This window comes from Saccostrea cucullata, unplaced genomic scaffold, assembly GCF_032062105.1.
Source record: "Saccostrea cucullata isolate Sc308-1 unplaced genomic scaffold, CSIRO_AGI_Scuc_v1 ctg13984, whole genome shotgun sequence".
Lineage (NCBI taxonomy): Eukaryota > Metazoa > Mollusca > Bivalvia > Ostreida > Ostreidae > Saccostrea > Saccostrea cuccullata.
The window spans coordinates 1-16,515 of record NW_026919898.1 but is presented as its reverse complement, the minus strand read 5'-3'; the positions used below and the strand labels follow the sequence as shown (position 1 = coordinate 16,515).

The 16,515-nt window shown below is 32.6% G+C and overlaps 1 protein-coding gene across 1 annotated transcript; it reads left to right on the top strand.

Moving 5' to 3' along the window:
- Positions 1-114: 114 nt before the first annotated feature.
- LOC134239886 (sodium-coupled monocarboxylate transporter 1-like) lies at positions 115-16,355 on the top strand (the record flags this gene model as incomplete). Its single annotated transcript, XM_062722018.1, has 10 exons — positions 115-252; positions 1,867-2,002; positions 2,362-2,450; positions 2,857-2,969; positions 8,860-8,930; positions 10,056-10,142; positions 10,590-10,801; positions 13,805-13,905; positions 15,538-15,656; positions 16,044-16,355. Coding segments are annotated over 10 exons (1,159 nt in total), but the record flags the coding sequence as incomplete, so codon positions are not given.
- Positions 16,356-16,515: the final 160 nt, after the last annotated feature.

Genomic DNA, 16,515 nt, shown 5'->3' with positions numbered 1-16,515 from the left:
TAGATATTTCAGATTTGTGTTTGTCTATGATTGTATGTTTTTACTTGTTTAATCATAAGTTTGTAAATAATATAGATGTGAATATTTATAAATTGACATCTACTGTTCCCCCAGTTTCAGCCCTGACCCCACCCTCCGCTACACCTTGTGGAATGTTGTCATTGGAAACATCGCCAAGCTCTTCGCATTTCCGTTGTCTCAGTCCTCAGTGCAAAGGATCGGGTGTATGCCGTCAATAAAGGAAGCCTACAAGTATACTATTATGTCTTTAGTTATATAAAAAATATTAAATGATATATCAATAGTAATTTTTCTGCCTCTCATTTTATGAGAACAATACTCCATAAGTTATACACATGATACTTTTTGTCAATTTTTCTTAAGGACGTTTAATTCCTAAGTTTTTTAAGTTTCATAAATACGAGGGGCGTTCAATAAATAATGTCATCGGTGCTCCGAAAGATGCAAAAACGCTTTTCAATGATTTAGCTTTAATAATTTCATTTAAATATTCTCTTTTAATTAAAAACACATGTCTGTGACATTTTTCTCCAATTCCTGATTCTTTTTAGAACACATTTTTGGGTATGACCGTTCGTATACTGGAATATGGCAGATCCTATGATTTCCTGGACTTGTTTCTTCTTTCTAAAAGGTGTTTTTTTCAAGTTTGGAAAATGAAACAAGTCAAAGGGTGAAAGATCTGGCAAATATTGTTGGTGTGACAAAACATTAACTTTCCATTTATCCTCAAAACTCCTTAACTCTTCATGGCGTGTTGGTTTGGACGCTGTCATGAAGAAATTTTATGTAGTGGATACCTGATTTGGTTCCTGCCTCTCGTAAACCTGTCGATTTTTTTTTTGCACAAAATTGCTTTTTAGACTTCTCCAGAAATCGAAATTTCTCCAATAATAAGAATTGGAACAAAAATATTACTAATACTTAAGAAAATGGCATATGAAACTGTTTTTGTGCTTTTGCAATTCATAGTTTTCTCAAAACTTGGCTGTTTTTGTCAAGTGCATCTTATTGTAAATTTGTTTTGAGGGTTTAGAACAATGGATTCAAGTTTCAATATCTATTTGTATTTCAGACAAATGTTGATAACTACAATTTATGATTTTTTAAAATAATTGTTTAGATATTCTTACACGCTGTCGTTTTCACTCATTTTTCAAAACATACTAGTAGGGTGACCATTGAGTACTAAGCTTTTTTTTCTGTCAAATGTTTCTGTAAAACAGTGTCAACTACCCCAAATAATGCCTATCAATTTTGCTATGTGTCTTGAAGTCAAACAAACATGGTCAGTTATAATTTATTGAATTTTGGCTGTTGTGAATCTTTGTCCCCAAGGATGGTATCTATTTTTGATGCCCATTAAATTATTTTTGTTCATTGAAATCCACATGCTCATGTGTCTATAAAACATACATTGATTGCTGTAAATTTTACATATTTCAGTGACTATTTCTTTGGGATTCTTAACGAGTTTTACAGCAGTTTTCATGAAGCGTTTAATTTTGCTCTTGTTTACTGATTCTTTAGCATTCATTTTTAATGCAGTGTCTCGAATAGCCATTGTATTTCAGCTTCTCGCAATGAAACTATGTGAAGAAAAGTAGTCAAATAAACTTTAATCAATTTACCAAAGATTAAATCATGAGAGAAAGTCAAGCATAATGTCACATGATTGCTATTTTGTATGTCATAGAGCTTATGACGTTATTTATTGAACGCCCCTCGTACTAGTTAATAGATTTTGAAATATTTTTCACATCGTGGAATAGTTTTCATAAAGATGAATTAAAAAGAACAAATTATATAAAAATGTATTGTAAACCATTATTTTTTTTTTCACAGAATGTTTTTTGTTGTTGCTCCACTGATGGCGTTGACTTTCTTTTTGGCGGGAAGTATGGGCTTAGTTGCTTATGCCTATTTTGTCCAAGTTAGATGTGATCCATTAAAATCCAAATTCATAGGAAATCCCAATCAGGTACTAATATATATGTTTATGATAATTTCGTTCTTGTTTACTAAAACATTTGAAATTCATTCAGCATGACATAAAACCATAGAAATTTTGTGAAGGAATGCCATTTTTTTATTAAGAAAAGTATACCGTATTTGGCAATTAATTATTCATGTTAAAATATTTGTCAAAGGAATATTTTTCAATCTTTCGTAAAATCTACCATGTAATTCAATAAACAATCAAAATTCATTTGAACAAACACTTGGAAAAGGGATTTCAGAAATAAAGACATCCAGTTAAATTCGTTTAATTTTTGAAATGGTATTTCAAGTTTATTTGCAACTATTAAAAAAAGAATCAATTCTTCTGTTTTTGTACAGCTTTTGCCTACCCTTGTTTCGGAGATATTTCAGGAAAATCCGGGAATGACTGGATTGTTTATTGCTGGCCTTTTCTGTGCCTCTCTAAGGTTAATATGAATTTGTATACATAAAAAAATAAAATATGGATTTTCTCTTTTGATAGGCATTTGACTCTGAAAAATATCCTATGATATTTGCTGGTATTTATTTTTGTTTTATCAGTGTCTCTGAATTCTTGGAATGCCCTCAGTTTAGCACTGATGAAGTAAATGTCCCTTTAACTGAACCTAATCCAAATAACAATAGCTTTGTTTGAACATAAATAATATTTTTCCTATATAATTATGACTCCTAGTACAATATGTATTCGCAGGTTAATTTTGTATTAAATGTGTATTCCGGTGTATAAAGAAATAACTACTGAGACTTAAATAGTTAAATATAAACGTAAATAGCATTTTCATGGAAAATTACCAGACCATATGATTTTAACTTACTATATATTTTTTTTAGTACTGTGTCTAGTGGCTATGCAGCATTATCTTCTATGACCTTACAAGATATTATTAAAAAGAGGTGGCGAAAATTATCAGAAAGAAAGTCAACTATCGCATCCAAACTAACAGGTGAAAAACAGCATTTTTGTACAAAATAATTTGTCTATTGTGAAGAATGTAAATATTGCAAATAATTGACATAAGTATTACAATTTAGATAATTGAGCAATGTATAGGTAATAAAAATGATTAAGATTTGCCTTCAATTTTATTATGTTCCCCAAACGAAGTTGGGGAACATATTGTTTTTACTCTGTTTCTTATTATTAGGGTCTTCCGTCTTCAGCGGAAGACCCTTCTATTATTCTTCGGTTTCTTTTTCCCCTTTATTATTAGGGTCTTCCGTCTCCAGCGGAAGACCCTTCTATTATTCTTATGTTTCTTTTTCAATTTTCTTATTATTATTCTTTTTCTCTGCACAAATTTTGTGCAGAAGATTTCTCAGAGATGGCTCGATGGATTTGCTTCAAATTTTCAGGGTTGATGCAGGATCATCTGAAGTTTATACCATTTTTTTGATTTTTAAAAAATCACTTCCGGTCGGGAGTTATCGCCCTTTTATTAAAATTCAGCGGACCTTCTTGTCCGTCATTGATCTCAGAAACGACTTGCGCTAGAGCGCTGAAATTTTCAGTGATAATAGAGGACATGTCCCCATGTTACTGGGAGTTTCGATTGTTTCCGGAAGTACCTAGTATGGAAGCTCGGTAGGGGTCAAAATTTAGGACACGAATCACGAGTGATTTTTGGAGACATTTTGCATCATATCTTTTAAAGTATAAATATTTTGTAAGAACACAATGAACAATATTTGTGCAGAATGACAAGATCTTTCATATGATTTCGTAAAAAAAGTGCTGACTCATCAAATTTAGAGCAAAAAGGGGCTAAAAGTATTTTTTCGATAACTATTTTATAGTCAATATTTTGTTATACATTAATGAAGCACAAATGTTTATCTCAACAATCTACAACTGTATATTATGATTTTAATATAGTATGGTACATAATAAGGGGTCACAAGGGGCCAGAATGATAAATCTTTGACGCTTTATATCTCGAAAGTGAGAAATATTTTGACAAGTAATATTGAACAAAAGATGTTCAAAATCATGTTCTAAACAATATGCAACTTTTCATTTTTTGCTAAACGTCCCCATTAGGGAGTTGAAGGGTTGGCCCCTTAATATTTCTTTTGCAAATAACTCGAAAACAAAAAAGAATCTCTAAATAGTTGTTGAACAAAAAGTGTTTAAAATCTTAAGATCTTTAAAATGAAATCCAAGAAAAGGGGCTGGGTGCTCAAATTAGGGGCCAAAAAGGGCTAAAAGTCTTTTTTCGATAACTCTTTAACAGTCAAGAATTTGTTATACATTAATGAAGCAAAAATGTTTATTTTAATTATCTACAACTGTCTATTATAATTTTAAAGTCGTATATTACATAAAAAGGGGCCACAAGGGGCCAGAATGATAAATCTTTGACGCTTTATATCTGGAAAGTGAGAAATATTTTGACAAGTAATGTTGAACAAAAGATGTTCAAAATCATGTTCTGAACAATATGCAACCATTCATTTTTTGCTAAACGTCCCCATTAGGGAGTTGAAGGGTTGGCCCCTTAATATTTTCTTTGCGAATAACTCGAAAACAAAAAAGAATCTCTGAATAGTTGTTGAACAAAAAGTGTTCAAAATCCTAAGAGCTTTAAGATGAAACCCAGAAAAAGGGGCTGGACACTCAAATTAGGGGCCAAAAGGGGCTTAAAGTCTTTCTTCGATAACTCTTTAACAGTCAATATTTTGTTATAGATTACTGAAGCAAAAATGTTTATTTTAACAATCTAAAACTGCATATTAGGATTTTAATATCGTATATTACATAATAAGGGGCCACAAGGGGTCAGAATGGTAAATCTTTGACGCTTTATATCTCGAAAATGAGAAATATTTTTATAAGAAATATTGAACAAAAGATGTTCAAAATCATGTTTTGAACAATATGCAACCTTTCATTTTTCGCTAAACGTCCCCGTTAGGGAGTTGAAGGGTTGGCCCCTAAATATTTCTTCTGCAAATAACTCGAAAACAAAAAGAATCTCTGAATAGTTGTTGAACAAAAAGTGTTCAAAATCTTCAAAGCTTTAAAATGAAATCCAGGAATAGGGGCTGGGTACTCAAATTAGGGGCCAAAAGGGGCAAAAAGTCTTTTTTCGATAACTCTTTAACAGTCAAGAATTTGTTATACATCAACGAAGCAAAAATGTTTATTTTAACTATCTAGAACTGTATATTATGATTTTAAAGTCGCACATTACATAATAAGGGTCCACAAGGGGCCAGAAGGCTAAATCTTTGATGCTTTGTATCTCGAAAGTGAGAAATATTTTGACAAGTAATGTTGAACAAAAGATGTTCAAAATCATGTTCTGAACAATATGCAACCTTTCATTTTTTGCTAAATGTCCCCATTAGGGAGTTGAAGGGCTGGTCCTTTAATATTTCTTTTGCAATAACTCGAAAACGAAAAACAAAATCTGAATAGTTGTTGAACAAAAAGTGTTCATAATCCTAAGAGTTTTAAAATGTTTTGAAGAAAAAGGGCTGATCCCTAACATAAGGGGCCGTGAGGGGCCAAAAGTCGATTTTAGAAGTCTTTATTGTTCAATGTCTTTTTAGAGATTATGGAAAATCATTACTTTAGAGTGAAAATCTCATTCAAAATCTGATCTCATCTCATCAAGAATCGAACGGAAGACCCACTCGTTGTTCACAACGAGATTGTATCTAGTTTTTCTTCTTTTTTCTTCTTACAAAATTTGTGCAGAGGATTTCTCGGAGATGGCTCGACCGATTTTATCCAAATTTTCATGGTTGATGCATTGACATCTGAAGTTAATTCCGGCAAGTCCTTTTTTGGAAATTCCTTTTCAGTCGAGAGTTATCGCCCTTTGATCGAAATTTAGAGGACCTCCGTGTCTGTCGCGTTACTCAAAAACGGCTTAAGCTAGAAAGCTGAAATTTCCAGGGATGATAGAGGACATGTTGCCATGTTGCACCTGGGTCATGATATTTTCCGGAAGTGCCTAGTATGGAGGCTCGGTAGGGGTCAAAATTTAGGACTCGAATCATGACTGATTTTTTAAGACATTTTGCATCAAATCTTTTAAAGTATAATTATTTTGTAATAACATATTGAACAAAATTTGTGCAGAATGACAAGATCCTTAAAATGATATCAATGAAAAAGTGCTGACTCATCACATTACGGACCAAAAGGGGCTAAAAGTCTTTTTTCGATAACTCTTAAATGATCAATATTTTGTTATACAATATTGAAGCAGAAATATTCATCTCAACAATCTACAATTGTATATTATGATTTTAATTTCATATGTTACATAATTAGGGGCCACAAGGGGCCAGAATGCTAAATCTTTGACACTTTATATCTCAAAAGTGGGACATATTTTGATAAGTAATATTGAACAAAAGATGTTCAAGATAATGTTCTGAACACCATGCAACATTTAAATTTTTGCTTAACGTCCCCATTAAGGAGTTGAAGGGCTGACCCCTAAATATTTCTTTTGCTAATAACTCGAACACGAAAAAGAATCTCTGAATAGGTATTGAACAAAAAGTGTTCAAAATCCTAAGAGCTTTAAGATGAGATCCCGAAAAAGGGGCTGGGCACTCAAATTAGGGGCCAAGAGGGGCCAAAAGTCTTCAATTGATTACTTTTTAGCAGTTAATATTTTGTTATACATTACTGAAGCAAAGATGTTTATCTCAACCATCTACAACTATATATTATGGTTTTTATGTCGTATGGTTCATAATTAGGGGTGACAAGGGGCCAGAATGCTAAATCTTTGATGTTTTATATCTCAAAAGGGAGAAATATTTTGATAAGCAATATTGAACAAAAGTTGTTCAAAATAATGTTCCAAACAGTATGCAACCTTTCATTTTTTGCTAAACGTCCCCATTAAGGAGTTGAAGGGTTGGTCCCTAAATATTTCTTTTGCTAATAGCTCAAAAACGAAAAAGAATTTCTGAACAGTTGTTGAACACAAAATGTTCAAAACCTTAAGATCTTTAAGATGAGATCCCGAAAAAGGGGCTGGGCACTCAAATTAGGGGCCAAGAGGGGCCAAAAGCCTTCAATCGATAACTCTTTATCAGTTAATATTTTGTAATACATTACTGAAGCAAAGATGTTTATCTCAACCATCTACAACTATATATTATGATTTTCATGTCGCATGGTACATAATTAGGGGCCACAAGGGGCAAGAATGCAAAATCTTTGATGCTTTATATCTCGAAAGAGAGAAATATTTTGATAAGCAATATTGAACAAAAGATGTTCGAAATAATGTTCTGAACAATATGCAACCTTTTATTTTTTGCTTAACGTCCCCATTAAGGAGTTGAAGTTTGTCCCCTTAAATATTTCTTGTGCTTATATCTCAAAAACGAAAAAGAATTCCTGAATAGTTGTTGAACACAAAATGTTCAAAATCTTAAGATCTTTAAGATGATTTGAATAAAAAGGACTGATTCCTAAAATTAGGGGGCGTAAGGGGCAAAAGGCCAGTTTTTTAAAGTCTTTAATGTTCAATATCTTTTTACAGATTGTGGTAATTCATTATTTTAGAATGAAAATCGCAATCAAAATCTTTTCTTATCTCATCAAGAATTGGACGGAAGACCCACTCGTTGCTCGCAACGAGATCGTATCTAGTTATTTTTCTTCTTCTTCCTGGGTACTTTTTTGTCCGCGAGTGATCTTGTAAACTGTTCACCCGAAGTAGGTAACACCTTTTTAGGGTTAGTAGACATGTTATGTAGATTTGCGGAATCAAGGTCATTTTGCGCACACGTGCTTGCAAGAGCGCGCAGGTGCAACACGTGAAATGACCAATATAATAGATATGGCCGTAACTTTTCTATTTTTTGATTATATGCTTTGAAACTCATATTATAAATATATAATAGTATTATACACATGGTGACATGATTAAAATAGCAAGATCTCACGCGCATGCACGTGCGCTTCGCTCTGATTGGCTGATACTAAAGTCTCAATATCTTTCTTGTTTTTCGACAAAATCCTTTGAAATTTTAAACATGGTCATACACTATGAAGATCTACAGCATGACATATAAAAATTATCATGAAAGCATGCGCATGCACGTGTGCTGCAATCTGATTGGCCGAAACTTTAAATGCCTATAACTTTCTTAGTTTTCAACAAAACGGGATGAAATTTAGAATATGAATAGGTATAATGGATTCCCACATTATGCTACTATCAAAATTGAATGCAAGGACATGCATGCACATGCGCAAAATGATTATACTTAAAACATGGTAACATTTATATTTGTATCATTTTTTTCTTGATTTTAAGTATATAAAAATATGTTAATCGTGTAGCAACATGCCATAATCATCTTGTATATGTTTGAACGTGCGCGCGCATGCAAAACGTTGAATGACATTTATAATTGGTATCATTAAAACTTTTTTATTCTTAAATGAAATCCTTCGATACTAAGCAAATAAAAAAAGTCTTACAGGAATAAGGCATAAAAAGGGCTTTGGGGAGCGTTTGGGGAACATCTGTAACGGTTCCCGTTACAATTAACACTAGTTATAGGAAAATCTGAAGACTGTTGATAAAACGTTATAATATTATTAATAATATTATTTCTTGTTAATCGTACAGTCATGAATTATTCGTACAGTTTGTAAAGGGTCCATTTCCAATTCCCGAACACCTTTCAAATATAACTAAATGGTCCATATATACAGAAAAAATATCTGCAAAGTAAACTATTTTTTATATAGTAAATGTACCCTCTCCACTTTGTAGACATGCGCAATTATCAGAATATCTTAAAATTTGATTATTAAATTACAATTTTTATAAAAAAAATCTATTTGTACAGTGGTGGTTGTCTCGTTTCTAACGACTGGTATGGCGTTATTGCTTGCCAATGTTAAAGGGACTCTTCTAAAGGTGAGAGATGATTATCACTTCTATCGTCAAGTTCCCTTACTTATGCAGCAATATACCTTCATCACCTGCATACGGAGTTTATATATCTCAGTTGATTCGATACGCAATAGCATGCTCTACGTATAAACAATTTCTAAAACGAGTTAAATTATTGACAAACAAGTTGATGAAACAAGAATATCAGCAGTCTCGTTTAAAGTCATCATTTCGTAAGTTCTCTGGTCGATGCAATGACCGTGTCAGCAAATAGCCAAATACAATTTACATGTATTGTTGAATCAAATGCTAACTGACCTTTTTCACACTTATTGTAAGTCCATTATTTATATACACTGAATTGACGACGGATTTTTCCGTTATATCCTGATCGTGACAAGGAGCACATAGCGGGTGTGATCGGTTGGCAGGGGATGCTTACTACTCCATGAGAACTGATCCCACCTCTGAAGTTTTGGACGTCCATGTTTGCTCTGCTCCTGTTTTGTATTGTTTAAGGGACTTTTGAATACTGTTCGTTATCTCCATATTTTTCATTTATTTTTTGTTAATTACAAATGAATAATTTATTAAAAAATAATTTTAATCACTCATATATGTAACTTTTCCTGAACAATTCAATCTATATACTGAGAAATACTGTATATTTTTCTATGGATATGCATAATTCTATATTGCTAATTTGATGTCTGATAATAAACTGTAAACCTTAAAGAATGAAATATGTAGATAACGAACAGTAATCATGCTCCAAATGTTCATTGAAACTGAATAATAATGAGCAGGGCGAACACGGACCTCTAAAATCATTTCAAGATGGGATCATGTACCTTAGAGTAAAAAGCATCCCCTGTCGACCGGTAACGCCCGCCGTGTCCTCTTTGACATGATCAAGTAAACGAATTCGAAAGAACTGTATACATTTCAAAGTAAAAATAATGGCTCTGCACCTTCTACTAAAACCGGTAGTCAATAACCAGTTTAATGATGTATTTGCTGGCAAGGTCATTTTCTCGACCAAAGAAATTTGCGAAATGAATACTCCATATCGTTATTTCATTGATGAAATAAGGCATTAATTATGTAACTAACACATGTTTTGCAAAATTACTTATAATTTATTTTCAGCTTGCTCAAATGGTGTTGACCATTCCCACAGCACCATTTACAGGAATAATACTCTACAGTATTTTTTGCACATCTGCAACAACAGCGGTAACGTAGTAACACCTGGAATAGTTAGTTATTTACTTAAATGTAGTATGAAGACCATTGTTAAATTTCGTAAGAACAATTCATGTTTCAATTGCTAAGTTATTATGAATGAAGTTAATTTATTTTTTGCAAAAGTAAAATTCAGAGATAATGGAGAGGGAAAAAACTGCAATTAATTTTCATTGCATTGGGGATTTGCTTCTAGTTTCTGTCATCTTTTCTCTACCTTGTGCAGAAAATTAAGGAATTATTTTCTGACAAAGCTTTACAAATACTACTTTTATTGGAACAGGGAAGAGAGTTGAAAGCTAAATCAGGAATAGGAAGATGATTCACTTTATTTTAATACGAAATGTCATTTCATTTAACCACCCATCCCATTAAGGTAATCAACGAAAATCAAATATATAAAGGATTAATTATTCATATATTTCTTTTTCTATTCAGGGAGCTATTGTCGGTGGTGTGACGTCACTCTTGTTTTACATTTGGATGGCCATCGGTAATATCGTGGTCAGTCCCCCGTCTGTTGAGAAGAAGCTTCCCCCGGCTCCAGTAGACCAGTGTATAAGCAACTCCTCTATGTTAGGCAGCCTAGCATCTTCTAACATTAGTAGCTTGAACTCCAGTCTTACAGGCAGCACAGTACCTTATACCTTGTGAGTAATAAAACCAGATGTGCTGTACTGTACTTGTTAAAAATAAATAATTTAAAGATTTTAAGGACAGGGATAAAGTACATAAAAGACTGAACCCACTCTTGAAAGCTTTAATAAAGTATAAATGTCGCCAATCTCAAAATTCTCATCAAAAAATATTAATTCGAATTGAGAACAGATTGATTAATTGTATGTTGTCTAACATCCCTTTTGAGAATGTTGCACTCATATAAAGATGCCACTACTTGCCCATGGAGAGCTACAAATTTTGTCCTATACTCGACACTCAGGGCCATTGAGCAATATCTTTTTCGTGCCAGCACGTTCTGCAACACGGAACCTTTGTTTATATGGTCTCATCCGAAGGACTGGATTCCACACCCCACAATGGGATTCTATCCCCTGACGTAAGGATCAACTCCTTACATCACGACTCTAGAGCAGACGCTCTAACCTCAGCGCTACACGGGTGACTATTGAGAACAGGCACGAACTCTAACAAACAGTAACAAGAAAACATTGATGTAACCATCAATTGTCGCCCGGGAAATATATAAAGTAAACAATGGAAATCATTCTTGATCATCAAACCGCTTTGATATGTGTGAAAAGACATGCTTCTAATTGATGGAGACGATAGTGGCGAATATTTTGAAAACTCATAGTCGGATAAAAATCAAACAAAAACGATACAATTTTAAACTTCCTCAATTCCTCAAGTAAATGTTGGCTGCATAAAATATAAATTAAAACTAGACACATGCATCACCTATATTCAAAAATGTATTTTAAAATTTTCAATTTCCAAATATAAAACACGAACTGTGCAGAGTACGTTTTTATGCGATAAGTAAAATTCGATGTTCTAAAAAAAGGGACCTGTCATTTTATCTATAGTAGATGATAAGCAACTTTATATATTAAATATGAAAAACATACATATTTTTACAGATTCACTTTATGGAAGTAAATATATTATGTATCTCCTAATTTATAAAGGAAAGAACATTCTGATTAGCAATCTTTTCAATGTTTAGAAAACCTTTAATTCTGAATAACTACTCCCGCCCCAATCCACATACACCAACACTTAAACTTGTATGTATAGAGCAGCCCGGTCCTCCGGGCTGCAATAATAATAATAATAATACCCCTCTATAAGATATAACTTGGCTTTGACATTTTTTTTTCAAGAAAGATACTCACACTTAAACCGATAAAACAATTATGTGTAAGTTTTTAGCTCACCTCAACGAAGTTGGGGGAGCTTATGTAATACCCTCGGCGTCCCCGTCGGTCGGTGTCGGTGTCGGCGTCCCAGGTTAAGTTTTTTGGAGCAGTTTTCTTTTTAAGTACTTTTGTGTCCTATATTGATTAGAAATGCATGGAAGATGCTTCTAGTGTGTTTCATTGTACCAGTCAAAGTTTCAGATGCTGCAATTTCAGCAAAAGAATGACCAGGTTAAGGTTTTTGGAGCAGGTTAACATTTTTGGTGTAGTTTTTGGTGTTGGTGTCATTTCCAAGGAACATAAGCCCTATGTTGACCAAACTTGCATGGATGATACATCTAAGGATGTATACTACCGGGTTTGATTCGGATGCTGAATCTGACCTACATTTTACGGTTGAGTGAACAGGTGAATGATTTTGGTGCAGGTCTCATTTACAAGTAACAATAAGTCCTATGTTGACCAAACTTGCATGGATTATACATCTAAGGATGCACACTACCAGGCTTGCTTCGGATGCTGAATCTGACCTACATTTTCCGGTTGAGTGAACAGGTTAAAGTTTTTGGTGCAGGTCTCATTTCCAAGATACTATGAGCACTATTATGACCAAACTTGCAGGTTTGATACATCTAAATGGACTTGCTTCGAATGCTGAATCTGACCTACATTTTCCGGTTGAGTGAACAGGTTTAAGTTTTAGGTGCAGTTTTCATTTTCAAGATACTTTGAGCCCCATTATGACCAAACTTGCATGGATGGTACATTTAAGGATGCATACTACCAGACTTACTTGGGATGCTGGATCTGACCTACATTTTCCGGTTGAGTGAACAGGTTAAAGTTTTAGGTACAGTTTTCATTTCTAACATACTTTGAGCCCTATTATGACCAAACTTGTATAGATGGTACATCTAAAGATGCATACTACCAGACTTACTTCGGATGCTGAAGCTGACCTACATTTTCCGGTTGAGTGAACAGGTTAAAGTTTATGGTGCAGGTTTCATTTCCAAGTAACTATGAGCCCTATAATGAGCAAACTTGCATGGACCATACATCTTAGGATGCACACTAATGGACTTGCTTCAGATGCTGAATTAGACATACATTTTTCAGATAATGGACCAGGTAAAAGTTATGGGTGCAGGTCTATTACCAAAAACTATAAGGCTTATATAACATTCTATAAACCAAACTTGCTCAAATGATGCATCAAGGGATGAAAACTCTCAAATTTGCTTCAGATGCTGGATTTTAATTACATTTTCATGAAAAAGAACTAGTTTGAAGTTTTTATAAAGCTCTATTCCAAAGTATCAGATCAAAATTGCATAAATATTTTCATTTTCGGATGTACACTTTTTTTTGGTGAATTGTGTGACTTTGCCTTACTTAAAGACAACATTCGTTGAGGTGAGCTCTGTAATCTCTGATTACCTATGTTTTCTGATATATGATACTTTAATAAAGTGACATATATGTTAAGACTTTGGCTTATTACAAATTTACGATTCACATCAAGCACAACGCGTACGAGCTTTATAGAATAGAGAGAGAGATGATCAGATCGACACATTTCATAGATAATTTTTTTTCGAACCCTCCAGAAATAATGTACATAATTCCATTAGGTAATATAACTTACCTTCGGTTATTATGAAGAGTTAGTTCTTGCACAGAGCTAAAGGAAATGATAATTGCATTGAAAAATTGTCAAAAACCAGTTTTAAAAGAATAAAAAAAACATAATTTTTTCCTTGTTAATTCCAGAGAAGGTTTCAATAAGATTTACACCTTATCCTTTCAATGGTTTGACGTCATCGCAATTTTCCTTGTGATTGTAATTGGTCTGATTGTTAGCAGAATCGTAGGTAAGCTGTTATTACTAGACAAACAAAGCAGGTAGATACATATATTATAATATATTTTTATGCCTACCTGCCCAAATTCCGTTTAAGAAGAAGAATCAACTACCATATAAAGAATAAAAATGATCATTTATTAAGGAGTACAAATCATAAGAACTTCACAATACATAATAGCATATAAAAAGTCATAAAAAGACATTACACACAAAAAAAAAATGATGTTACAGGTACAAAAAATCGAACACTCCTTCAATAAATGACAATAAATCAAAAAACATATATGTACACAAAATACTACAAAACTATCACGCATTTGTATCCTGAGAAATGGACTGACTAGTAAAATTATTATGCAACAAAATTTGGTTAGAATTGAAACTAAACGACAGAAAACCTATTACTAAATTTAATATTTCATTCACATCATTTTTTACTTTGAAATTTGTCTGCACCTTGTTGTCATTAACATTTCCCTAAACCTCACACACATTTAATGCTCAATTTTAACCAATTATTAAAGCATATGTATAGCCTGAGATTGGAAGGTCCGAAAATCACTGTAAGAAAAAAAAAATTAAAAATGATTTAAAAATTTTTTTTTTTTAAACAAACCGTGTTACGACAATTTTAGGACAAATTATCACTCGCCATTATGATCAAATAGGAAGAAATACAAAAACCTAAGAAAACAAGATTCATCAAGTTTACAAACATGCCAGTGAAGCTTTAGAGCATATGAAAGGTCTGGTTAAACTCTTCAAAGTTGGATGCAGCCGCAAATTCGCAGTGATTAAGAGATTAAATATAACGATGATTGAGGTTATCTAACCGACATATCTACGAATACAGACATTTTAATTTTCTTAAATTTCTTTTCAAAGATTCAAGTTATTTAAACAGAATTCAGAATTGCATCTTGGTCTAGATGTGTTGAAATGTATCAAGGAAAAGAATTTCAGATAGTTCAAGACATATTCTCTGTTTTTCCATACAGGCAATCCAAGTATCACACTCTTAGGATAATAATATGGAATAAAAAAAGAGTACAAAAGAAAAAAATAGCTGAAATAACTCATTTTCGTTAGGATTTTATTTCTGTTGTTTTCAAGGCATAAAAACCCTTGCATTTATATCCACCAGGAAAAGCAAATTTCATATACACAACTACTAATTAAAATTATTCATAATCAATGACAAAAAATCCCCACAAACTGATAGGTCTTAATCTAACGTTGAAAATTTGACTTCATAGAATATTGTATTATGCTAAAAAAAAAACGAAAAAAAGAAATCTTAGTCGAAAATGAAGAATTAAGGCATAGAGAATTTTGATGAATGTTTGAAGATATTTTATTGTCAATTCTTATGTTCTCGGCTGTATTTTTCCCCATTGAAGTGCTTTATTAGTCACAATTGAATTAAATGACATCTAGAATGAAATATATTGTTAAATCATTAAAAAAACCATTCAATAACAAATGCTGCATGATTAAAAAAAAACAAGTAGAAGGATTTTCTTATTTTTATAATTTATTGTGCATACAATGCATACAAGTGTTTGAACATTTTATTTTGTTGCATATATTTCATTTTTATAAACTCGTCCATTTAAAAAAAATTTTTTTTTTATTTTAGGAGCTCCAAAAGAAGAGGAAGTAGACGCAAGATATGTTTTGAGTTTTACTGAACAATTTTTTCCATATTTACCAGAAAAAGTAAAACATTTTCTTTCCTGTGGATCAACAATAGCAAAGGTATTTAATTCTAATTCTGAAAACTTACGTAGGGTCAAGGTCAAATAGCCGATTCTACTGAAATTCCTTTCTTTCTTTGTTAATACCAATTCACATGTTGCACATTTTGATATTTCAAATATCATAGAACTAATTTTATATAACTTTGTGCATTTTGAATTAATTGACATGTTTTTTCCCAAAGTGACGATCAATATTCGCATACGTTTTACATTGTAAACGAATTCATCTCTCCCTTTGAATGACTTTATACAAAACTATACTTTATATGACACGTTAACATAGAATGAACACAGATATAAAGTAATAAATATTGGAGTCTTACGAAATGACCATAAAAAAATACTTTTCATCTAATCAAGTGTTTCTTCTAAAATTTTATTTTAGAGGCGCAAACAAATTCAAGCGGAAGAACGCCAAGATAATCAGCAAATTTTGATAGACGAAAAATCCAGTGTAAATGGACCTAACGATAGTTGACAGAGCTGTAAGAAGAGTGGATGGGACTACGGGAATGGGGCATTAAACAACCAATTCATACCACAGTGTTCATGAATTCTTTAGTTTTATGTCACCTCAAATATCAAAAGATGTGTTTTATGTGTAAAATGTAAACAATAATTCACGGTTTAAATGGTATATACATGTAGTATGTGTATTTACATGTACATTTTAAAGTACATGTAGGTATACAGGCTGTCATTGGGTTACTGGTAACCTAAAACTTGTCAAAAAATTCAAATATCGAATTTTTCACACTGCATTTTGTTAGTTTTCACTATATGTCATGCGTTATTTCATGTTCTTGATTCCTAATAAGTTGATCTTACAGGGATAACAAGAACCTTGTCAGCATTTC